At 31.0% G+C, this 25978-nt stretch overlaps 5 protein-coding genes across 16 annotated transcripts in view; 1 reads left to right on the plus strand and 4 right to left on the minus strand.

Moving 5' to 3' along the window:
• The window catches only part of LOC126855360 (elongation factor-like GTPase 1), a 31268-nt gene extending 27468 nt beyond the window's left edge, over positions 1–3800 (minus strand). The window contains exons 1-4 of one of the 2 annotated variants that reach the window (XM_050602948.1): positions 3309–3800; positions 555–2793; positions 237–359; positions 3–151 (exon numbers count right to left, since the gene is read on the minus strand). In XM_050602948.1, coding sequence (XP_050458905.1) covers positions 3–151; positions 237–359; positions 555–2614 — 2332 coding nt within the window. In that variant the 5' untranslated portion in view covers positions 2615–2793; positions 3309–3800. Of the gene's footprint in view, positions 1–2; positions 152–236; positions 360–554; positions 3084–3308 lie in introns of both variants that reach the window. The other variant, XM_050602947.1, reaches the window with a different exon arrangement.
• A 1075-nt stretch (positions 3801–4875) lies between these two features.
• LOC126855370 (branched-chain-amino-acid aminotransferase, cytosolic) lies at positions 4876–10522 on the minus strand. Of its 3 annotated transcripts, XM_050602968.1 has the most exons (8): positions 9964–10520; positions 9737–9857; positions 8414–8521; positions 8122–8331; positions 7253–7483; positions 5813–6125; positions 5527–5681; positions 4876–5436 (listed from the first exon to the last, which is right to left on the minus strand). In XM_050602968.1, the coding sequence occupies exons 2-8, from the start codon at positions 9752–9754 to the stop codon at positions 5245–5247; spliced, it is 1227 nt and encodes a 408-aa protein (XP_050458925.1). In that variant the 5' UTR covers positions 9755–9857; positions 9964–10520; the 3' UTR covers positions 4876–5244. The 3 variants fall into 3 exon arrangements, with proteins under 3 accessions (XP_050458925.1, XP_050458926.1, XP_050458924.1); XM_050602969.1 differs by having other exon boundaries at positions 8143–8331; positions 9737–10522; XM_050602967.1 differs by having other exon boundaries at positions 9737–10520.
• Positions 10523–13180: 2658 nt separating this feature from the next.
• LOC126855366 (serine/threonine-protein kinase Pak) lies at positions 13181–16943 on the plus strand. Its single transcript, XM_050602962.1, has one exon. It carries the CDS (start codon positions 13581–13583, stop codon positions 15114–15116), a length of 1536 nt encoding a protein of 511 aa, XP_050458919.1. The 5' UTR covers positions 13181–13580; the 3' UTR covers positions 15117–16943.
• Positions 16944–17271: 328 nt separating this feature from the next.
• Positions 17272–21106, minus strand: LOC126855362 (pyruvate dehydrogenase protein X component, mitochondrial-like). The gene is made up of 11 exons (XM_050602955.1): positions 20912–21106; positions 20398–20579; positions 20137–20321; positions 19820–19994; positions 19551–19723; positions 19262–19413; positions 19037–19176; positions 18783–18959; positions 18512–18696; positions 18322–18422; positions 17272–18198 (listed from the first exon to the last, which is right to left on the minus strand). The coding sequence occupies exons 1-11, from the start codon at positions 21036–21038 to the stop codon at positions 18023–18025; spliced, it is 1773 nt and encodes a 590-aa protein (XP_050458912.1). The 5' UTR covers positions 21039–21106; the 3' UTR covers positions 17272–18022.
• A 1068-nt stretch (positions 21107–22174) lies between these two features.
• The window catches only part of LOC126855359 (uncharacterized), a 119303-nt gene continuing 115499 nt past the window's right edge, over positions 22175–25978 (minus strand). For 8 of the 9 annotated variants that reach the window (XM_050602944.1, XM_050602943.1, XM_050602945.1 and 5 more), the window contains 3 exons: positions 25866–25968; positions 25608–25742; positions 22175–24549 (listed from right to left, as the gene is read on the minus strand). In XM_050602944.1, the coding sequence (XP_050458901.1) occupies positions 24437–24549; positions 25608–25742; positions 25866–25968 (351 nt within the window). In that variant the 3' untranslated portion in view covers positions 22175–24436. Of the gene's footprint in view, positions 24550–24840; positions 24916–25607; positions 25743–25865; positions 25969–25978 lie in introns of all 9 variants that reach the window. The other variant, XR_007688226.1, reaches the window with a different exon arrangement.

Raw genomic sequence — 25978 nt, forward strand, 5'->3', positions numbered from 1 at the left:
ACCGAGAACATCAGAGTTGACTAAAACGCTGCAACTGTATGTTGCCGTCATCAATCGAGGATGCCGCAGTCTAAAGATCTTTCGACAAGCTTCTTTACATGCCGACATTAACTGAACGCCTAGATGTCCTTGGCTTTGACCACCGGAATCGCTGCAACATTATGCATAGATGTTAGTCACGCGAATATAATATGTCCATTATAAATCCTATTTTAAAATTATCGATGCATATTTACCTTTGTGGAGCGTCAAAAATTTCCCACTTTTTCAAAAGGAAGCAGACGCCCATCATAGGCTCCTCGCATAAGGGACCAGCTAAAGTAGCGAGTTGAAATCCATTGACTATGCTGCTGTCATATCTGAAATAATTGCAACATATTATTGTTATTTAAAACAAATCTCAGTCATCAAAATATCATCGGTTATATATGTATATTGCACAGTAAATTACATTTTCATCGTATCGATTTTAAATATTTATTCCAATAAAAATAAAAAATTCTTGCGTTGAAAATACTTTTAAAGAATTAAAAATACGTTTAAAAAATACTTACATCGTTCGAGAATCGTCGTTTGGACTTTGTTGCTCCCAGTATTTCTTTTGCTTATAGTCGGTCTCGTTTAACAGGATATTAGGTCCACATTTCCGAGGCCCAAATGACCATATTTTATCTAATATATTATCCTTCCATCCCGCCTCGAGAAAAGCTGCCTCTAATTCGTTTTTAAAGATTTTCACTTCCTTCTGCTTTTTATCGGACATAGATTTCTCATTTAATTGATTTTCATCAGAAAAATCCTCCATTCTCCATTCTCCATTTTTTTCTACGCCTCTGTTGCAGTAACGATCCAATAGTTTTATCAAATTAGTATTTTTCTCTAATAATTTTGTTACGTTTTCTGGAAGAGGCTTTGCGTCTATCTCAAAGTAACACTGTCGATTCGACGTCCAAATTTCGAGTTTGCCTTCTTCCACTTTCTTCTCGATTGTTTCGTTGACTCTATCGAGTTTCGGAGGCGGTACTATGGTCTCGCGGAATGGTACAATTGGATCCGATACATTAATATCAACTTTTGCATATCGCAATTGGAGATCTTCCAAACATCTTTCCAAATGAACCTCACCAGCCGTACTCAAGACAATCTCACCGTTCTCTTGCATGTGAACGATGGCGCAAGCGTCCGCCTGATTCAACAATTTTAAGCCGCTGATAAGCTTAGGCAAATCATTCGGATGTTTCGGTTCAAGAGCTACTCGTAGAATGGGAACCGCAAGAGAAGTTAACTCTGTGAAAGAAGGACAAGCAACCGTCGTGGAAAGTGTTGCGGTCTTTAGTATATGTTCTTCGAGGCCGCCGATCCCAAAGACATTACCTGCTGGAACTTTGCTTACAACTTCAAGCTCTCTTCCCATGAGAATGTACAATTTATTTACAGTCACTTTCGTGATATGTCTTCCAGGTTTCAAATCCTTAAGCACAAGTGACGAATCCACTTTCTCGCCCGCCTTTTCGCGTTCCAGGGCAATATCAGGATTATGTTTTGGTCCTAAAACAAATACTTCATCTCCGTTTTTGATAGTTCCCGAATATATTCTAGAGAAAGCTACTAATGCGCCGTCCGAGTTATCATCAATGACATCCTCCTGTTCTATATTGTTATGAGAGACAACCGAATTATGCGTACTTTCCTGATGATTCTCGGTAATGGTTTTTCGCTCCAGTTGTTCCGCATGTTTCTGTCGAACAATTTCTCTTCTTTGTGCCAATTCTTCTGATGTTAAAGATTTCGGTCTATTTTCAGGTAGCATGTCTCTTTCCACTGGAAACATTTTCGATACAAATACAATAATCGGTACTTCCGGAGATGGATCGCACGATAAGAATGCTGTTTTGAGTCGCTGCGTTTCAAGAGGTAAAGCAGAGAAATCGTTGTTTCCACTTAGTAATCGTTCAATTTTTTCATCAGTTAAATTACATGGTGCTGGTACCTTCTCGCATACCATATCAAGACAAGTCCGTGCCAGAGGAAGCCATTGCGAAAAAAATGCTTGTAATTGCGCTTTCGGATCTGTATGTCTCAAGTCTCGGGTTGTTAATTTAATATTTAACTTCTGAGCCATAGTTGGCAATTTATCCTTGTCTCTTCGTATCACTACAGTCTCATACAACACCCAGATATTATCCAAAATAAATTGTACAAAAAGCGGCTTCTTGGCTTTCTCTTGAGCTCCTTTCATGATTCGTTTCGTTTTGTTATTTATATAAAAATCTCCCCATAACGTTTTACGTAGGACTTTTTCGCTAAATCCTAACTTGTTGGAATAAATTTTAGCAAATTCCTTTATGCCAAATCCCCAGCCATCTATTGCACTGGCAAAAAGAACATTTCCTTGTTCAGGAGAAAAATATAAATTTGAGTCATCTATCTCTTCTAATACCGACTGCCAATCAGCTAAATCTCTTTCGTTTACCTTGTTTGATGCAACAGTAACTGTTTCCTCTCGTTCTTCACGTTCCATAACATCGCTTGCAAATAACTCACCCATAATAGCATTTACTTGCTCTAAAACCTGTGTCAAACGAACATAGGCATCTAATGGTGTCAATTTCATTTCTATAATCAGTCTGTCAATTTTATTAAGTACTAAAATAGGCTTTAAACCCTCGATATATGATATAGATAAGGCGCTACGTGTCTGAGGACATACACTTTCCACTACATCAACCACGATAAAAGCTCCATCGGAGAGTCGAACTGCTGTTGAAACTTCAAAGGAGAAATCTACATGTCCTGGAGAGTCGATTAGATTTATTACATGATCTGTTTCATTGTGTACATGACATAGCGTTATGGAGCTGGATTTCATTGTGATTCCACGTATCTGCTCATCTGGTCTACTGTCCAAATATCGAAGCTTGCCAGCCAATTTGTTGGAGATAATACCATTACTCGCAACAAGAGAATCTGCTAAAGTTGTTTTCCCATGATCCACATGTGCCAGTATACATATGTTCCTGATACGTGTAGCATCACTCTGAATTTCGCTCAGCTTCTCAACACTGACAAAGCGCATCGTTAAGCTAGATAGAATAATAGAAGAGAAAATGCAAAACGCTGAGCAGTGTATATACAAATATGTATATATATATATAGATAGATATGGATATATATATGCTTTTATATTATGTGCAGTATCGAGTAGCAGATTGTGATAACAATGAACAATAGGCGAGTGTCGCACACGTATAATATAAATACAATACGGGATGTATAAACTATATCTATAAAAAATAAGTTAATCGAACCTCGATCGCACAATCACTTATGCAGTTGCAGTAAACACTATTTCACTCTATTCTGTCTCCAACAAAGTGCGTAAGGTTCGTTGAACGCGAGGATATATCGCAGGTTGAATGGCCTCGCTCTCGTCGTGCGGAACATGCCAGCGGACATCGGTTATCGGCGCGATGGAACACACACGGGCAACAAGAACGTGCGTACAAGCACGTGCGAGACTTCTTTTCGTCGATGTACGAGCGCGACACGCTCGAGCAGCGGCTCGCTGAGACGGAAAACGTGATTGACACTTGCGAGAGGTTAGGTGCGCGTCAACGTGACTGCGCTGCTTTCCCGCTCGTTTCGCGTCGCGTGTTTGCTCGCGTGATCGATTCTCTGTCAGATAATATCCACTCGCGATCGCAACGATCCGCGTCTTTGAGCAAATACGATTTTTAAGCTCGTATCTCACACGAATCTCAAACGAGTAGTATGTAGTATTCACTAAATTCGCGGCTGGGCACGGCCATATTGCTTTAGAATATGGCGCATGCGCAGAGGAAACGTGCGGTTCACATTGCGCATAATAGAATAATAAATTTTGAATTTTAATATTTGAAACTTTCAAATATTATATTTTTAGAATTATAAACATTTTATAATATACTATCATATTATCATCATATAATTATGATAATAACAAAAAGTTGACATTTTAAATGGAACAATCTCTATATAAGAGTCTAGAGATCTCAGAGTTATAATTCAAAATAATCTATAATTTATCAATATACTTTCTATCAAATCTCGATGATAATATCAAATATATAATTCAATGATTTTAAATGCCTGAATAAAGAAATGTAGAAAACATTGAGAAATAAAGCGCAGTGAAAAGCTCTTGTGAAAAGAGCTATGAAAGATTGAATTATTATTTTATCCGCAATACCTCTGTTTAATATACATGATGGAAGGAGAAATCAAGCTGGTGTGTCATTCGATATCATCGATATGATTGATTTAAATAAAAGAAAAGAAGGAAAAGCTATTTTTCGCTTACCGAACGCGACAGAAACAATTCGACCAACTTGTTCCAGATTTGCGTTTTTTTGTATAATATACGGAGTAGCAGTCGCAAAGAATCCCTACTTTGGGCGGGAGATACTTTGTTATAACCATAGATGTAGTTTAAATAGATGGGTATCTATTTGTTCACGTCGCGATTGGACGTAGAACCCTGTGATTGATCAATCAAGTTTAAAGTAATAAAAATCCCTAAACACCGGCCAATGATTGTCGTCATGAATCGATCAGGATATGTGCTAATATATATACAAAAAGGAAAAAAAAAAAATATATATATATATATTAATTATTAACATAGTGTATCGTAATAAAATTATACTAAAGACATATGTATTGTAGATATGTACGCAAAAATGCATAAATCTGTACATAAATATATATTTCTATGTATTTATATATATGTATCTATATATATGTATCTATATATTTGTATCTCTCTCTCTCTCTCTCTCTCTCTCATATATATATATATATATATATATATATATATATATATATATAATAATAATAATAGTATATGTATCTCTATATATAATAATTAACTACGTAACATTATGTATAAAATTTACATGTGATTATCTTTTTTTTGTAGAAAAAGAATCTGTTTAATAATGTTTCTTTACAATATAATAATTCAAATAAAGAGTTCTAAAACATACAATACAAATTCAAAGTAAAAATAGAAGGCATAGAATAAGGCTTTCTTCATATAGAAGCGTACGCGATATATAATATTTCGTAAATATAAATAAATATTATAATTTAACTAATATTCCGCGTATCATATTATAAAGATGCCATATGTTTTATAAATATAATGTTCAATATATAGTTCGAAAAAATCAAATAATTTTGCATGCAATTTTTGTCGCTCATACTTTATTCGACGATTAAACACCATGGATGTTCAGGTATAACACCGTACTGTATATCCAGTAAATGTTTTCTGAGCATTTGATAAATTGGTTCGGATTGATTCAACGTCGGTATATACAACTCTTGTCCCAGAAATTCAATACGAGATACGGGACTGATTATGCCTGCTGTGCCTGCTCCAAAAATTTCCAACAGCTATGTGAAAAAAAAAGAATAATTAAGATAAACATTATAAAAACATTTTATGTATAAAAAAATAACAAGCTATATGCGCGCAAATCTTACTCTGTTCTCTGAAAGTAATCGTATAATTTCTTTCATGGTGATGGATCTCTCCGAAACTCTAAATTGGTTCCATTGCCTTGTTATACTTAGAAGTGAGTTTCTCACAACTCCGGGTAAGATTAAGCCATTTAAGGGCGGTGTGAGCAATTCTCTTTCTGTAAGAAATAAAAAAATATGTTAGAAATAATAATTGGGGATTGTATTGTTAAAATAATTTATCGACAGCTTTTCTAAGCAAGTGTTTTATAATACGAGATAATGAATCGCAAAAAAAAACGCTTCTTACCTCCGTTATCATTTATGTAAACTATGAAAATATTCATAGAGCCGATTTCTGTTAGTTCATGATTTTCTCCATATAGCCAAAGTACTTGGTGTAAGCCTTTTTCATTTGCTTCCTGTTGCACATGAATCGTAGGTCCGTAATTGCTGCCTAATTTAGAGTTGCCGCAACCGCCCGGCCATGCTCTTGTATACCTAGGATCTGCAAGCAGGGAAATCCCTTGCTGCTTTGTTTCAGAGTGGTTAAAGTAAGATCCGACGGGAGACATAATAACATACAGTAAAGCCGCGTCCGAAACTACAACTCCAAGTGTAGGCTGTTAAAAGGACAGAAAATATGTATGTTTAAATTAAATTATGAAAAAATTCAGAATTATAAATAATTTTTATTACATAATCAAAAGTTTTGTTAAAATGTATTTTTTTTAAATATTTCAATATAAAAATATAACGTTATAAATTTTTTATTATTATTTTAAGATTATATTTTTGTACTATTTATAAATATATAGTTATATGTTCTTATTGTATAAGATATAAGATTCATTACAAAATTATTGCATCAACTGTTATGTATATATACATATGTAGAATTATCAGTGTCAATTTCACCAAATAATATCATGTTTCAACAAAGTCATTAATATAAAGTAGATAACATATATAGACATCATTTTATGTCTATGATAGATAACGAAAAGAGAAAGAATTTCTCTGGATGCAATATGTAAGCACAAACACTTTGAGGCAATTTATTTTATTGGCAGAAGTCAGAACGTTACAATTAAAAGAAAAATTTTGCACTTGAAATTAATGCCATATATAGCTATGATACATTATTTGAAGAATAATAATAAAAAGTAACTACGTCTCAATTGCATATAAATATGATAAAAACTTCAAAATACACATGTGATAATTATGATTAATATATAAAAATTACATTTCTTGTATCAATTCTATCAAAGAAAAGATAGAAAAAATTCTCTCGTGTGTATATATTAAATGTACTATATAATATACTATATAATATACTATATAATATACCATATAATAAATCAAAACTGTATTTATATATAAATACAATCGTAGGAGAATCGCCTCGTATATACATGTGAGCACGCGTCAACAAAAGATTGATTTATCAAGTATTATCAATAGGTATTGAGAAATACCTAATGATTATTCTCGTGTACATATAACAAACATCGTGATGACGTCTGTGACATAAGTGATACCGTTTATTTGCCGTTTAATGTACAAACAAATATGCATTGCATTATATATTGTAAAAAATGGCTAGATATAACGCAAATTTAAATTTTTAATATTATAACAGAACACGTTATAGTATTACACATTATTTTTTATTATTCTTCCTCTCTCTCTCTCTCTCTCTCTCTCTCTCTCAAACGTTCATAATAAAATACAAAATAATACTTACATCAATACCTATAAACGTAGGACGAATGTAAAGACTAGAGGCGGTAGAATGTGGTACCCATTCTTGATCTATACTAATCAATCTGCTAATGCACTTAATTAATTCTTCACCACTGAAAGAAGGCAGACCAATTCTCGCTGCCGAATTGTTCATTCTCTCCATATTTAGCTCTGGTCTAAACAATCTTATTTTGCCATCAACACCTCTGTAAGCTTTCATACCTTCAAACAACTGAAAACAGATTTATATATGTATTACTATTGCCAAGAATTTTTCCTCTAATATCAGTATACGTACAAGTCTAATAATTTTTTATATATTCAATTATATATATATATATATATATATATATATATATATATATATATATATATATATATATATATATATATTAGAATTTTAAAATCTTTTTCAGATTTTGAGACTAGTATTATAAAGATGATAACACAATAGTTTTTAGAATCATGATTTGATTTGATCGCTTGACTATTTTTGGTAGAGAATATTTCATCATTGTAATTGTATCTGATAAAAGAAGGTTTATCAGCTTCATTAACACATGTACAATATAGTAAAAGTAATTCTATTTTATAAGTCATATTTTATAATAAACACTAGAATATTCTATTAATATTATAATTTCATACACAGTTATTATAATATTATAATTTCATATGCAGCTATTATATACAATTGCAAAGCAAAAATAGATGCCAATTTCTCTTTCTCTCTAATTAGATAAGCAATATTTTTCCATTAAAATAAAATAAATCTATTAAAAACAATGATATAATATTTATAGATAAAATTTTTGTCTTGAAATTATCTATAAAATATAATAAAATCAAATATATAAAATTATTGTATACTTCTATGGCATAATGAAGTACTTTTGCAGCTGGATGAAGAGTTATGTTTCCAAAAGGCATAATTTTTGGCGCTTGCCAACCATTCAAGTTTTCGTAATAATGTATTTTAAGCATGTGATCGGTAAAATATTTGCCAAATAAAAGTTCTTTAACATCAGGTTTAGAATTTAATTGATCTGGGCCAGCAAGATGGACTGATAAATCTGTATACTGCAAACATAAAAAAATTACGTTTTTCCTCATATGTACTGAATATAATCGTTCAAATGTCATTATCGTGAAAAATAAATACCTTGAAAGAACGCTGTGGTTGTACAGAATTTTTGTCTTTAGTTCTTAAAGAAGAGCTCCACTTTATATTCTGTTGCAGTTGATTAACAAAATTTCCAAAGGATAAAATCTATATAAAAATACAAATGTATAACGTAAACGTATAATGATTTATATCTATAGTAAACAAATGCGTAAATGATTTCGGGTAATCAAAAATTCTAAACAATATTTAAAGATGTGAACGTTATGTATTTATAATGTCGATACAAATAACAACTAAATATTGCATATTTTTGTTGAAGTAATTTTGATCAATGTTTGATTAACTTAATCAGCGATTAATTCATTTAGTAAAGGGCTATAGCAAAACTATGTAATTATTTTTAATCTTATTGTTTTTTTATGTGTCAAATAATAAAAAATTAATAATTTTATTCTTGTTAATAAAATGTTGCAAATAACACTCAATAATTGCCTTTAAATTAACTTAGTAATCAATTAGAATAATTATATGTAGGAAAATATAAAATTGTTGTTCAATTATTTTTTTTTTAATAAACTTGCTTTCACTAATTTTCACTAAGATTAAATCGTTATCGACCAATTTATCTTAACGGAAGCTGATGTTGCCTCTACTTCGTTATCATTATGAAAACAGGTATTTCGTAACGAGTATTTAGATCTATATATTTCATTACTGATATGATTTATTATGTAACGAAGAAGGCAGAAAAATATTAATGTATGTAAAATGTTGAAGAAAATATATAACAATATAAAATAAATAATCTGCCTACAATATATATATATATATATATATATATATATATATATATATATATATATATATATATATGTGTGTGTGTGTGTGTGTGTATATATATATATATATTTAATTCTCTTAACTCTGCACGCGCGTAATTCGCGTATATAGGAGGTCTAATTAATTTAAATAAGACAGACTTACTGTTTTAATAATAAATGCGCTTACGTTAGGTTGGAATTAAAAACACGTGACTCAAAGAGAAGCACGAGTAGTGTTGCGTGACAATTGCAAAAATGGAACATTTATTATAAAAATCTAGCTTAAAGATAAAATTTGTAAAAAAAACGAAGAGGTGAAGATAAGTCGAGAAAAATATATGCAGAAAGAGATTAGTCTTTGTGTTAATTCTGAACTTTACAAAATAATATTAATATTTTTTGTTAAATCTGATTTGATCGAGAAATTTCGATTTTTTTTTTTTTAAACGAATCGCGACGCGCTGCCTCGAAAAATCTTTCGAGACGATAATCTTACTGAGAAATAAACATATATAATTGTGAAGATATATTTGCTTACTTTGCGCCGCAGAACCATGTTGACTTGAATATTTGACAGACGTGTGCAGAGAGAGGATCAACAGAAAATGCACGATTGTTGCTGCTCGTTTATGCTGCCCTGAGTATCCACGCAGCTCATTCTATGTGGATGAAAATTCGAATTTTTTCACGCGCGTTTTTTAGGCACGCATACCCCAGACAAGGGTCTCGTCCAAAAGAGATTAGAAAATGAAATAAGCCGTATACCGTCTGTATTAAGTCACTGGTTTTCACGATGGGCGATCGTTGACGAGAAAAATGGAAAAGTCGATCAGAAAAGCTCGGATCTCCTAAAGTATTGTTAAATTTGACGAATTGCACACACTGTTACAGTGATTATGAAGTGTTGCTGAATAGAAAAAAAAAAGTATTTTTTTTCTATTCGTGTAGAATGCTCGCTTATTCGTTCGTTCGCTGATTCACTGATTGTTGATTCGGTAGCTTGATCACAATGCAGCGTGCTCGAATTAAGTGCTCGGTTAATATTTTATTTATCAACGAAGCGTATAAGAGAGGGCAATAAGTAGATGGAAGGAGAGAATTAGCGTTTCTCTTTTTCTTCTTAATCGAATCACCGCGCTTGTCGATGGTCTTTAATAATAAGTGGGGGCAAAATGAAATAATCTTAAATGAGAAGGAGATGTTGCATTAATAACGGCATCGCGCGATCATAGCAAAGGGGAGGAAAAATTGCGTCAGGGCACAAGCTCACTCGCGCACGAATGGAACATTAAAAACATGTTGATAATCGCTAGCCCCCTTTGATAAGCGGCGGCGGAGGAGCAACATGCGTGTTGTTATTAATAAGTTGTGTTGTACGATTCTTCAAAAATGCGCGGATAAATTATGAAGGCGTGGTCCGTATATACGTAGGACTGACGCAATATCCTCTTTTATTATAATTTTTCTAAGAAATTGACGGCGTAGCGACGTATATTTTAATAATGATATATCGTAAATTGTTGATTTTCGATTCTATTTCTATCTTTCGCAACACAGCGTTGTCCGCATGTAATAATGATAGAAATTATTGTTGACGATTTTGCTTCAAGTACATTCAGCATACTTTCATTATCAATCTGGAAAGAACAGGTTTAACGATTAGTAAATAAAAAAAAAACTGGCAAAAAAGAAAGAACACAATAAAAGGTTAATTCCTCTAATTAATCATTATCAATAAATGGTGCAAGAGTACGCATTTGCAAGAGGCAGATAAATAGTCGCGCAGAGAGTTAAGACTTATCGACTTAAGCCAAAAAAAAAAAAAGGATTTAATTAAAACGTTATTGTGCGTTTTGCGTTATTGCGTTTTAAAAATGCATTACACGACTACACGTTACTATTTTTAATTACTATTTTTTATTCCGTCTGAATTAAACATAAGAGACATGTTTAATTTTCATGGATACAAAAATTCACTAATCTTTATTTATACAGACTTGGAAAAAATAAAAAATACAAATTAGCGAAATATATAATGAGAGTTGTGATACGCACAATTGCACAAAATTATATTATATGAATAGCATAATGCGTAATAAATTAAAGATGCATTCGCCCATCACGTCACATATTTCCAATTCTTATGCATTCTCACATTTGTATTCATATATCCACGTAATATTGTGTAAAATACAGTCCGTTAGATTTGTAATTTAAAATATCTGCTTTTAAATACGTACAGGCTCATTCCAATTTCTTTATAATTTTATTTAAAAAATATAGAGAGAGAACGCACGTAAATAAACTCTAAAATGTAATAGCTCAATTATTAAATATTATTTTGACAAACTGTATTCCATTACTATATACTTATTATTTTAAGAGATAGGTCTCTTTCATCTTATTTTCTCTTCATTTTTATCCGATCAAACAATGAATAAAGCAAAGATAAAACAACAATAAGAATAAATTAAAAAGAAAGTGGGAGTTGCTTGCAGTAACGTGCATCTGACATGTTTTTTTATCTTCTGGAATGTAATAATTAAATATTACATATAGATAGCAAAAGCAGTGATAACTAAAAAAATTATTGATAAATAATAAAGGCGAGATTATGAATAATATAATACTAATTTGTATGATTAAGATATAGATATATATATATATATATATATATATATATATATATATAAAAATGGTTTCAATGTTGGAGTTATGCATCTCTTCTTCTCATCCTGTCAAAAATCAATTCGTAAACAAACGACGTAATTCATTTTGTATAATATGTTTTATCCATCATTTCGTTTAAACACTAATTTTATGATAAGAACAGAAAAAATATATGCATACGCAAATGACCTATTCTACGTTACTGCGAATCACCGTGCTTAATGTCAGAGAACGTTCAGATTAACATAGGCCAAAAGGTAAGAATAAAGAAGGAAAATTATTATTGCGTTCAGTGTTAACTAACAAATCTCATGTAATGTACACATTTCTATTTCCGCGAATGCGTCAATATGCAATTTTTCCTATAGATTACACAAATTCATAAAACATTGCATCCACGAAGCTTTTTTCTTTAATTTAATCACTATTAATTAAGATGTATTTATAATGATTAGTTTTAAGTTAACTTTCTTTCTTTAAAAAACTAATTTAAAATATAATTAGAAAAACGCTTTATATACAGTCTATTAATTACAAAGCTTTCGAGATTATTTCCTCTATTCATTATAAAAATGATAGAAAAAAAAATTATAATAATTATATATAATTCTCTCTCTCTGTCTTCATAATCCGATCAAGTTATTATTTTATATACTAGATCTATAATGCAACTTCATAAAAAAAGATGGACTACGTATTATTTCCCGAGTGAATTAAACATTGTCACGTAATATAGCAAATAAATAACAAATTAGCATATTTTAAATATATGATACGCAAAAGAAAATGATAATTGAATAAACTTTTATCGTATTTTATATACATGTATGTAATTATTAATGGATACACGTGCGTGTTTATAGTCAAACTTATTCTCGATTTTAGTAAATTTAGTAAATTTTAAGTTGTATGACTATCCATCATATTCTCGTTTCTAAATGTTTTTAAGAGAACAAACAAGTTCGTCGTTAATCGAATAAATTTACGCAACAATCATTTTCCTTCCTTATTCTTACCTTTTGGCCTATGTTAATGTGGACCTTTTTGACATTTACATGTCTCACTCATGACATGAGATTTATTCAAATCATAGACGTATAATGATAAATATTATAGCTACATCTTTGTCATATATAAGATGTATTTTATGTATAAAGATACATTATAAAAATATATATCTAATGTATCTATATTATATCAAAATGTATTGTAGATGTTACTTTGTGTATATGTGTTTATATACCATTGATGCGAGTGTATTCTTTAAGCGGGGAACACACATTTTTGCATAAGCGCATAGCTATAAGCATAAAGAAATTGATTGGTCGACAAACATATGCCTAACGAAATGAACCAATCAATTTCCTTATACTTATGGCTATGCGCTTATGGAAAAGTGTGTGTTCCCCGCTTTAATGTCTATGATTCAAATTATCGAATATGCAGCGAGTAATCGACTTTTCTCGCGATACCAACTAGAGTCATCGCACGCTTGGTGATATAAGAAATCATCGAATTGGCAATACTGAAGAATGTCCTGTCTGTCAGTGTGCAATCGGGCGTGAAAATTCGCGATATGTTAGCGATATTAGTTAGCACGAATATTATTATAAATTGAGCCCGCGAATCTTCCGTATTTTCTCCCTTCTTTTTCTTATTTTCGAGAAACGCGCGCGAGACAAATACGGGAGGGGGAGGGGAGGAACCTGAAGATGAGTCTTAGCCTGACGAAACTTTTCTCGAAAAAGAAGAGCGGTCCCGTCGACACCGTAGTCACGGAGATTGGTTTTCCAACCAATGTCTCGCACAAGTTCCACGTGAGCAAGAATGCGGAGACCGGTCAGCTGGAGGGTCTGCCGGACCCGTGGATACGTTTGCTCAACACGCAGATTTCCAAATCGGAGCAGGACGAGCATCCCGATGCCGCGCTCCAGGCGATCAAGTTTTACAACTATTCGATCAAGCGTAAGCCGCAAGATCAAGAGGTTTTCAAGCCATTCGTCACGCAAGACTTGATCGAGGAAGAGTCGCAGGAAATCGACAATATCCTTACCAAGAAATATCAGTCGAATATCTCCGATGACGGCTTCATCTCCGAAAGACAATCTACGGGCAATCAAGCGCAGAGGTTACCCGAGTTGCCGCCAAAAGTCAACAAACCGCCGAAACCACCGCCAAAACCGGCGCCGCGCAAGTGCAACGATCGGGTGGAGAAAACACTCACCGAGATACTGGAAGATTTAAATCCGTATCAGATAGATGACGATTTATCATCGGAGAAGGATGTTACGTCGAGCAAGATCGAGGAGAGTCCCATCCTGCGTAGGAAAACCGAGTGTATTGGTGTGAGACTCAGTGACGAACAGGTATACGAGGAACTCAGGGCTATCTGTCAACGCGGAGATCCTCATTTGCGCTTTGAAAGAACTAAAGAGGTGGGTGCCGGTGCTTCGGGTACCGTGTTCATAGCTGCCGACCTTCAACATAATCAAAAAGTAGCCATAAAGGATATAGATTTATCCAAGCAGCCAAAAAAAGAATTGATATTAACCGAGATCAAAATTCTCAAAGAGTTTCATCATCCAAACTTGGTGAATTTTCTCGATGCCTATCTCGTCGACGAACATCTTTGGGTAGTTATGGAGTTACTGGAAGGTGGACCGCTCACAGATGTAGTCACTGAGACTGTGATGAAGGAAGTTCAAATTGCAGCCGTTTGCAGAGAAGTCCTCAAAGCGATAAGCTTCCTGCACACTAAAGGTATTATTCACAGGGATATTAAATCAGACAATGTGCTATTGGGAATGAATGGTGCGGTGAAAGTTACAGATTTTGGTTTTTGTGCTAATATTGACGGTGATGAAAAAAGACAGACTATGGTTGGTACTCCATACTGGATGGCACCAGAAGTAGTAACGAGAAAACAATACGGCAAGAAAGTGGATATCTGGTCACTAGGTATAATGGCTATAGAAATGATAGAAGGAGAACCACCTTACATGAAAGAAACACCATTGAGAGCGTTATATTTGATCGCTGCTATTGGTAAACCATCTATTCCAAGATGGGATAGTCTCAGTCCAATGTTCCAAAATTTTCTAGAGAGATGTCTCGCTGTAGAAGTCGATGAAAGAGCAACTGCTGATGAATTACTTTCTCATCCATTCCTAGAAAACTGCGCGGAATTATCCACACTTACTCCATTAATTCGTGCGGCGCAGAAAATTCTCCAGAAAGCGTTCCATTAAATATTTCTACAGAATTCCAAATTGTTGCATTCATAATTCTGACTCATGCTCTTTACATATTATTATATTGAAGGCTAAAAAGAAGGTATTTCATGATTATTATTTGATTTTAATTATTAATTTTAAGCTTATTTGACTGCCTGTTATTTTTACTATGCTGGTTTAGAAATCGAAGCATATAGTGCACTTTTAATAATCATTTTAAGATTATTTTATTGAGAAAAAATCTAATTATACTTCATGTGTCTTATTTACTTATATTATAATTATTTGTGGCAAAATATTATGTGGATATATAAATACTTTGTGAATATATTTATTTCCAGTTTTAATTTCTAAAGAGTTTATCTTATTATGTGCAATTTATACAATTTATTGTAATTTAGATTTTTATTCAAGTATTCATATCAAGTATTTCGCTCAATAATATACTAATGCACTATATGTTATTATTCAAATGCAATACTTATCAAAACAATAATAGCTACACAATATTTTATTATAATATTTAGATGTAAACAATTGTGGATAGATTTTTATATCTTTTGTGCAAGTTTTATATCTTTTTTGAGAGATGAGAGGACTATATACATTTATTATATCGTATTTTTATAACATTGTCACCAACAAAATATCACAATTTTAGAATTTTTTTCTTAAAACTGTACTTATATAGATCACTGTGGAAACATAAATACTATAAAAATGTATGTAACAAGGAAGACAATATTAAAATCAATTATAGTCTGTTAGCAAATAAAATATTAAACTTTAGCTGTGCTCATTTAAAGGGAGAAAACAGCAGAATTGAACATATTTATATCGAGAAATCATTACTGATCATATGTGAAACAATTTTAAAAAATTCTGAATATGAAATTGAGCAATCCCTTGTATAATATCATGAGAGACAAATAATGTCTATAATTAAGTATTATGAGTCGAGTGTGACAGCAAGCATTGTACAATGCATCCTTTTAAGGTTATTGCGATACACATAGTTTTATAAGATTTTACCTCCACTCTTTTATAACATATATTCTTTTTGAAAACTTTTATGTAAGAGCACAATATTGCTCAACCAAATATTATATTCGTATAGCTATTTTATAATTGATATGTACATAAATTAATGTTCTATAAAAAAAAGGTTTGTAATGCAATGCTTATGTATGTAATGGGATTATTCTAAAGAATGAATGTTTAGATATTTAAGATAAAAAACATTTGAGCAGTAATATCAAGTATGTTTAAAATCACGACTGTGATAAGCAAGAAAGTTAAGTCATACTTTTTGTGCTCTATATTCTATACCACATACAATACAGTAAAAATTATATTAAGATAAATTATAAAATACTAAAAATATCAAATTATGAGACATCAAAGTTTGAAATACAATTATTACATGTTATATAATATAAGCTGGCCAAGCATTGCTTGACAATCATGGTGTTAAAAAATAACATGTATGTAAATGAATATATTTAAATAATATTGTAATCGTTTGCATGATTTTCAATAAGGAACACATTATCAATTTTTTCTAATTTTTGTAGGATTTACACTCTCATAGATTTTGAGAAAAGTATTTAAAAGGGCAAAATGAAATGTGAAAGACATTTTATAGAATATTCTAATATTTATGTGCCTTATTAAACAAAAACATATGATTTTAACTATTGTACAAACAGATATAAAAATATTATTATCAATTACAATAAAATATGTTATATATGACAAAAATTAAATATTTGTACAAAATTCGTGCTATTATTAATTTATGTATTAGGGAAAAAGATTAATGTTTATCGATATGCTGGTAAAATATATCACGTATTTTAGGTAATAAATATTTTATTTACACAAGTGAATTTATGGCTTTTATTCATATATATATATCTCTTTAAACTATCCGAATATAATTTTTTTTAAATCGTCAGATTTATTACATTAAATATACAAATGTGTCGTTTAATTATATATATATATATATATATATATATATATATATATATATATATATATATATACACATGTGTAATTAATAAATGAATCATTAATGAAAATATCATACATGTGTTTTACCTAATAAATTTTTTAAGAATTTTTGGATATAAACTTTTTAAACGTTTATAATGCAATTATATGATAAAGACATTTACATTTTATGACACTGATTGAGAAAAAATGTATTGTGTACATATTTATATGGTTTTCACATATTATATCTCATAGAGCTAATAATTTGTAGATATTTACAAAAGACAGAATTTTTACATAATGCTCTAATTATTTACAAAGATCTATATATAGAAGATAAAAAATAAATATTCTTATTTTCTATCATTCAAATTTTTTGATGTTAGTAATTCAACTCAAGTAATTTAACTATTGTTGGACTGTAAAATAATGAATGTTTTGACAATCCTATAAGAGAACTTAATATTTAATTTAACTTTTAATTTATTTTTACTACTAATATGATTAATAAACATTAAAAATGTTTATATATAAAATATTAACTGTCCTAAATATTTTTCTTTGGCAGTATAAATGTATAAATTATATTCTTGAGTAAAGTTTGATAACAGCAATAAATAATATTATTCCCTATATGTTTTCATATAAATCAAGTTTTTTATATTTAATAATATATCCAGAAAATATAACTGATATTGACTATTTTTTCTTATGTTTATTTCAAAAACAGCCAACAATTATATACATTATACAATAATAAATTAATATTGAGTTTTTCCTTTTTATTTACATTTCTATTTCATTTTAAAAAGCGGCAGTAACTAATTGTTACATAAAAACAATGATATTTAATTCCCTCGTTACAAGCAAGAGAATAAGCTGTTTTTGCAATAAAACACTTTTAATTGTTTTGTTTAAAATAATTAATATGTATCACGTTTATACCTCAATGCTTGTGTCTTTCCAGCTATTAGAAAGGTTGGATCTTCCAACATTGCTTTTACAACAGCCAAAAAGTTAGCTGCTTGATCTTCATCAATTGCTCGTCTATCATAAGATAGTTGTGCTGTCATTTTTGTTATCTTTGCTAACGAAGAGTCTGCAAAATGTTACAAAAATGTCATTAATATAAAATATTTAATAAATGTAAATGTAAATTAGTTAAATAATCATTTTTATGAGAAAAAAAGCTGCAAAAAATATTTTTCGTAAAAAAAATTACCTAATTCTTCATATCCAGACCCTATAGCAAGAATAGCAGTTTGTGGAGGATTTATAATGGCTGAAAATTCCTTGATACCGAACATTCCCAAATTTGAAATTCTGCAAAATAGAATTTATATATTATTAATATAAAAACTGCCTGTACTTTTTATGATTCTTCCTTTTGTGTATTTTTTATTAAAGCTTACGTGAATGTTCCTCCCTGAAATTCGTGTGGTTTAAGCTTTCCATCTCTCGCTTTTTCGGCTAATTCACGGATATTTTTAGAGATATCTGTTAAACCCTTTGTAGCAGTGTCGAATACTATTGGCGTAATAAGACCCGTTGATGTTGCGACCGCTACACATACATCTACTTTTGGAACTCGAACAATCTGACAATAATCAATTGTTATTATATAATTGAATTACATATCTTTACACAATTATATATAATGTTAAACGAATTAATCGTACTAACTTGTTCATTTTGATACAGTGTATTTATATCGGGACATTCAACAAGCGCGTGAGCGACAGCCTTAGTAACAAAATCATTAATTGATACATTTATGTCCTCCGTTTTCAGTTTTCCACGGAGCTCAAGCAATTTGTCGATAGTTATGTCTATAACCGCGTAAGAATGCGGTATAGTTCTCTGAAAAAGAAAAGTCGTTTCAATTAAATTAAATATGAAGTAATTGAATTTTATTAAAAATGTTTGTAAAACCATACTTTTGATTCGCTAAGTCGTTTAGCAATAACGGCGCGAATGTTGGATACTTCGATATCTTTGTACGAAGATGGTTGATCAGGGGAAATAGGCGTTTCTGCTGGACTAGGAGAACGTGCTTTATCAGTCTTTGGAGGTGGTGCTGCAAAAAAAAATATATATAAAATAAAAGCAGATCTACCTCAAAAAAAGATAGCATCTAAGCTCTAATATGGCATCATATTTACCGGATTTAGGTATAACTTTCTTAATGTTGTGCGTCTCAATATATAAAAGAACGTCGCTTTTCAATAAACGATTGGTACGTCCAGTACCTTTGATTAAATCAGAATTCAGATCGTATTCTTCTAGCAATCTTTTTACTGCCAAACCATATACTCTATGTAATATATATTAAGTAATTAGAATATACATCAAAATAGGTTTTTTTATGTTTATAAATTTGAAAATGATAGAGAAAAATAAATAGGCTTAATTTATCTATATAAAATAATGAAGAAATCACAATATACATACTGCTCACTTGATGATGGTTTTGTATCGATTGGTGTTGTTGGTTGAGCAGAACTTGGTGTCACAGATGCATCTGGTTTAGTCGATGTTGGGATAACAGCCTGTTTCCAATCCATTCCTTTCTCAACTGTAACAGCTATCAATTGTCCTATTTTTACCTCGGATCCTTCTGGAATCTAATAAACAGCAATAAACATAGTTTAAGAAATACTGTGAAAAATTCTATACAAAATCATATTTATATAATATAAAAAAGTTCAATATACACGTACAAGAATTTTTGCAAGTACACCTTCTTCCTCTAATTCGAAAGTCATGATGGCTTTATCTGTTTGTATGTCTGCTAATGCATCGCCCGGTTGTATTTCATCACCTTCTTTCTTGAGCCATTTTACAATTGTCCCTGTTGTCATGGTCGGTGAAAGAGCAGGCATAGGAATGTTTTGTCTAAAAATAACAGATGAATAATTTCAATAGCAATTTAATGCTACAATTTTGACCAAGACTTTCAAGCATATAAAAATATAAGCATGACTGAATATTATTTTTTAAAGCAGATTAAAATAATATGCTCTTTAAAGGATCATACTGGCCAGGTGGTGGTGCTTCATCTTTTGTAACAGCTGGATTTGTTTGAACAGGAGTTGCTGCTGCTGTTTTTGGAGAAGTTTCCTCTGACTTGTCTGGCATTTCCACTGTTTTCCAATCTTCGCCAGCCTCAACAGTAAGAGCTATCAGAGTTCCTACTTTGATATCCTTTGTTCCTTCAGGTACCTAATTAATATGTTTCATGTAATTTTGTTTGCCATTTCTTTCTATATTCGTTACTATATTTGATGATTTGACTTACAATTATTTTAGCTAATACACCTTCGTCATCAAATTCCATTGTGACAATAGCTTTGTCAGTTTGAATATCCGCAATAGCATCGCCAGGGTTAATACTATCGCCTTCCTTTTTAAACCACTTTATTATAGTACCAGTTTCCATAGTAGGTGATAAAGAAGGCATTAATAGTTCTTTTCCTTTTACTAAAAAAAAAATAATTTTATCAACACGTTATTATGAAAACGTGGAAACAGATATTTTTAACAATAATATGCATAAATTAAAGCACTGATTGCATAATCAAGAGTATGGAGAAATTTGTTTCTATCAAGCACTACAAGAGATTTATTTTATTAAATATTATATCGCAAATGTATTTTTTGCATTCTTCTTTTTTCTTGCATTTTCATCGTGAACGAGAAAGCTTTATTTCTCACAAATTCTTTCAATTAATTTTATATTTTTTGAGAGATAACCTTCAAATCGAGATTGACATTACAAGAAAAAAGTCATTGTTTCTGAATAAATATCATACCATCGAGAATCCTGCTGGTGTGGAAACATAATCGTTGATATTTTAAGGGTACGAAAATACGCGGCGCGACACGATTAGTATATTTCATCGACAAGAGCATAATCTTGGATCTTATTATATGCGCCATTTTTCACGTCCAGCAACGTCGCGCGCGCGCGTGCCTGTGCCTGACTGCCTGATCGTCTGATCGTCTGATCTATCTTTATGACCTCAAATCTCCAATTTCTTTGACCTCTTTGATCTCTTTTAATACATAAATGTATAAAAAGCATGCTAAACATATGAGAAGAAAAACATGTATATATATCAAAAATAGCATAAAAATTAAATTAGAATATATTTAAATATATCATAAAGTTGTAACTTATAAAATAAATTTTTAATTTAAGAAGAGAATTAAAATAATAAATGTTTTAGTAGCAAAAAGAGAGAAAGAGAGAGAGAGAGAGCGACAAAAAAACAAAGATTTATTAAAATTATCATATCTTAGCAAAATATTTGTGTATCATATCTTTTTATTAATAAAACTATTAACTAAAGTATTTTCATTATTACAAGACTTATAATAATATAAAACATTTTGATAATTGATATCACAAAATATTAACTTGGAGAAATTTATCATCTATTTTTAATGATAAAGAAAAAATAGAGCTTTAATTTCTTTAGAAATCGATATTATGTGGAAAAGAATTAATATTAGAATTTAAAAATTTCAATGAGGAGAAAATGTTTCTCCAAATTTAGTGTCATCTTATTTAGTCATAGCAATTCTTTCTTTTCTTCATACCGAAGCCAAACAAATTTTTTTAATGATTAGTGATGTAAAAAATAAAAAAGAAATCAATTATCAAACAAGACTTTTCGGCGATATATACAAATAACGCGTTAATTATAAATTTACATAATTTCTCGTTTGATTAATGCCATTAATCAAGTTATTTACAATATGAGGATTACGATTGCTATCCAAAATGATTGATTAATGCTCGCGTTTCTAAATTCTCATATTTTTAGATGGATGAAAGGAGGAGGAGGCCGAAGGAGAATTGTAATGGGAATAGGGAATAGAAGGGGGCGGGACATATATACAAACTCACACAAAATGCGATGGAAAAGCGCTAGATATACTATCGTTATACCGAAAATCATGCGCTAGCAGGATTCAAAGTGCTATCCAATCTATATTTGATAAATATTTATAAAATATTTATATAATTATTTTAAATATTGTATACTATGTGGAAAAACTGGCTTCATCGATTTTTGCTGTATTATTTTTATTTTATCATTATAACAATAACAGTTCTTTTTCTCGTGATTAATTTTCGCACAATGTTTCTTCAATAGTATCAATCGCTTATGATCATATATATATAATATTCGAATATCTCACGCGATAAAAACATATCGTTTGTTGGACTTTACGGAGCGGAAAATCTTTCGAAATCAAAATGCGCGCGCGATGCTTCGATATCGCAAGAAGGCAACACCATCGATAATCGTCGCCATCTTGCGCGCATGCGAAGTCGACTTCGTGGACTTTTGCAAAGTGCGTCGCGTCTTCAAAAGAGAGAGTGTATTTTTCCAGTTTTATCGGGAATATATAACGTTATATTGTGCACGATTATGTACAATAGATGCGCGTTAGTGTCGAAACTAAGTGTTATATAGCGACAGCACGTGATCGCGCGTGTAGAAATACATATCGTTATATAAAAACATGTGCTAACAATAAGAATTCTGTGGTGTGGTTCGCGCGCGCCAAATTGCAAGATGCTCGAAGGCGGCAAAGAAAATCGAGAATCATCTCTACAGCATCGGATAGGATATCCCATAGACATTCGGTCAGTCTCAATCATTCTCTATTATTTCTATGAAATGACGCAGCATTGATTTCTTCATTTTTTTTCCGGCTGCTGATTTCGAATTTTTTTTGTCGCGCGGTTAATTGAAAAATAATTTTTTTTTTCTTTTTTTTTTCGAAAACGGAATATATATATTCAAGAGAATATATTAAAAATGTATAAATTTCTGCTTTTTTATGCCTTTGAAAGTTTATTAAAATTCGAAATTTAAATTAGCTGTAAAAATTTTTGAAAAATCGTTACCATCTCTATACTTTTATATTTTGCATCAAATAATTGCATTTGCTAATCCACGAGATAATCTATGAGGTGTAGGCCCAAAGAATCCAGTTCGACTTGAAATATCGATGAAATACGAATTAAGGATAATAATATCAATAAAGTATTAACGATGATGCCAAAGTATTACATATAATTGTGTGCGATTGTTTCTTTTCGTGAATTTTATTTTTATAATAAACGCTGTATATCGCATCCTCTATCGGCTTGCAATATTTTGCTTAGTTGATATCGTGACACGATTTTTTAATTGACGATTGTTTAATCGCTTGTTGTTGCTCGCCATTATAAGAGGAATTTGGCACTCGTTACGACTGTTACGACTGCTCTGAACATTAATATGCCATGCTACAATGAAAATGTAGCCCGTGAAAAATCGTATATATATATATGTATACAACGGGCGCTTTAAAAGCGTATGTATATCATGCGTTCGTTATAATCTAATTACACAATCTAATTACATGGTAATTTTCGCGATCGGCGCCGTAGTTTTTTCGTCATTGAGTTCGGTGAATAAAATCTAAGGAAAGGCTCGATATTTTAGCGCTTTTATCATTTTAGTAATTATTCGTATAATTGTTTCTCCTCTTTCCGATTTGCATGCACGAATCGAAATCGTTACTAAAATAAAGAGCCTTTGTCGCGCGCCATTATAAATCTAAAATTACTAACTTCGTTCAGACTTTGGTGGCGGTACGCAATTTCGTCGCTTGCTTGTGTTAATATAAAAGTTCGTGAAAATCGTGAAAATGATTGTACATATGTAAAATGAGAAATACGAATAATAGTATCCAAATCAGATTCTCTCTATCGAGAATAGTCTTGTTTACTTATAAATACGCATCGATTTGAAAACTTTCGAAAAAGAACTTTCCATTGCGAACAGACGCGATAAAAAGTTTTCCAAAGACGGATATAATTGTCCGATAATTCGTCACGCGGTTAAAATTTGTCATCCACAAGTAATACTTATTTAATGCTGAATGTCAGTATCGATAAAAAATGATAATAAATCGCAACGCTGATAAGTTTATTTAAGAGAATTATGAGAGATATTCAGTCTGATAACATACCGACAATTCTATCGATTACGCAGAGAATCGCCGCCTGCGCTTAAATTAACATTTCTTCATATATAATTGTTTTATTTCGAATCCTTATCATTAACAAATATGACAGCTATTTATTATCGTTTTATTTAGTCGATGATTATGTACAATTGCACTCAATGCAAATAAAAAGCACTTTTTCCTGTATAATATATCAACTTTGCATGCTTCTTAATTAAATCCTCAAAAGAGGTTCCTTCGCGTTTCTCTCTTTTCTCTTTCTTCATCATATTGGCAGTAATGTTGCTTGTGCTCTTGAATGATGCTTACGTGTAATAATTTTCTCTTTGCTGGTAAAGTGGTAAAGGAGTCACAGGCGAGAGATCCTCATCATCTAAGCTCGATTCAGTTTTCAGAGGAAGCGTTGCTAGAGCTTTTACTGTCAATGAAAGATAGAATGGATTAATCACAAAATCAGTAGTGAAAGTAGTTTATCCTTAAAATTTTATTAAAAGTAAATCTACGTTTTGCTATTTTATTTACTTTTTTTTTTCTTACCATTTTTATTATTCCTACGAATTATTCGAATTTGTGCAATACACAGCTTTATTTTAATAAATGTATATGACAGAAATGTAAAATTGCGACTGATTTGTATAGCTTGATTAAAAAAAAAAAAAAAAAATAGAAGAAAAAAGCTGAACAAAAATGAAAAATGTGATAAACAAACCTGAAAATGATAATATGTCGTGCGTGTCCTATAGAGAGGGATGTAGTAAGCATGTCAGTCAGTGTGCCTGGTTACCTATACACAAGCACAAAACAATCCAAACAACACTCCTAAGATAAAATTATACAGGGTGGGTATGGCATGACCCAAACGGTCAACTTTGAGATTTTATAGGAAATTTAATTCTAAACAAAAAGTTTCTGATAAGCTAGCGCCACAACTTTTGTTTCGCTACTTTTTGTTAAAAAACGCATATTTTTCCTGATATTTGTAAAAATGTATAAAATAACCGTGATTTCAAAGATTTTTCGCTAACTTTTCAAGGAAACATTTTTCGATCTATGTTTAGGAAACTTTTTGTTCAGAGTTAAATTTCTTATAAAATTTTAAAGTCTGGCCGGAATATTTGGACTCACCCTGTATATTCATTGTATTGAACAAAAGCCAAAATATTGTAAAACGTAAAATATTAAAATATCGTAAAACGATGTAACTTAAATAAAACATGCGCGTCCGCATCTTTGAGAAAAATATGTTACTGAAATAATATAGTGTAAATTGTTCGGATCATCGAATGAACATTGAAAAGTTTAATAATTCTGTAAGCAATATGTGATATAAAAAATATAAAAACTTTGCATTGATTGCATTGATTGAATAAAATAAAAAAGACACTCCATTATTTTTTGAAAGCTAAATGAAACAAACATGCTGCCATAGCTCTACGATTAAAATCATGCGGAAATTATGTTATGTTATTAATTTACCTGCTACCATTTTACTTTTCTCCATCACTTGCTTCGCCAATATCTGATTAAGTTGAAGAATGTGTTCTCTCTGTCGCTTTTCTTCCACCACTTTACGTTTCAATGTATCTGATTTTTCGACATTAGAATCATCATCTAAAACCATACATGAAATATAAAAATTATAAAGATATATTTTATAAAGATTTTCAATGTTAAAAAACACTAAAGATGTTTATAAGATAATTATAAGATAATTATAAGAAAAATATTACATACCACCTCCTTCCGGTGCAGTAACAGTTGTTTCCGAAAGCATTTTCCTGATCGCTTCTGCCTTTTTTAAGCGCTGCTCCTGTTCTTCCGCTGTTAGCTCTGGTGTCTAAAAGATT

Source organism: Cataglyphis hispanica, chromosome 16 (assembly GCF_021464435.1).
Source record: "Cataglyphis hispanica isolate Lineage 1 chromosome 16, ULB_Chis1_1.0, whole genome shotgun sequence".
Taxonomy (NCBI): domain Eukaryota; kingdom Metazoa; phylum Arthropoda; class Insecta; order Hymenoptera; family Formicidae; genus Cataglyphis; species Cataglyphis hispanica.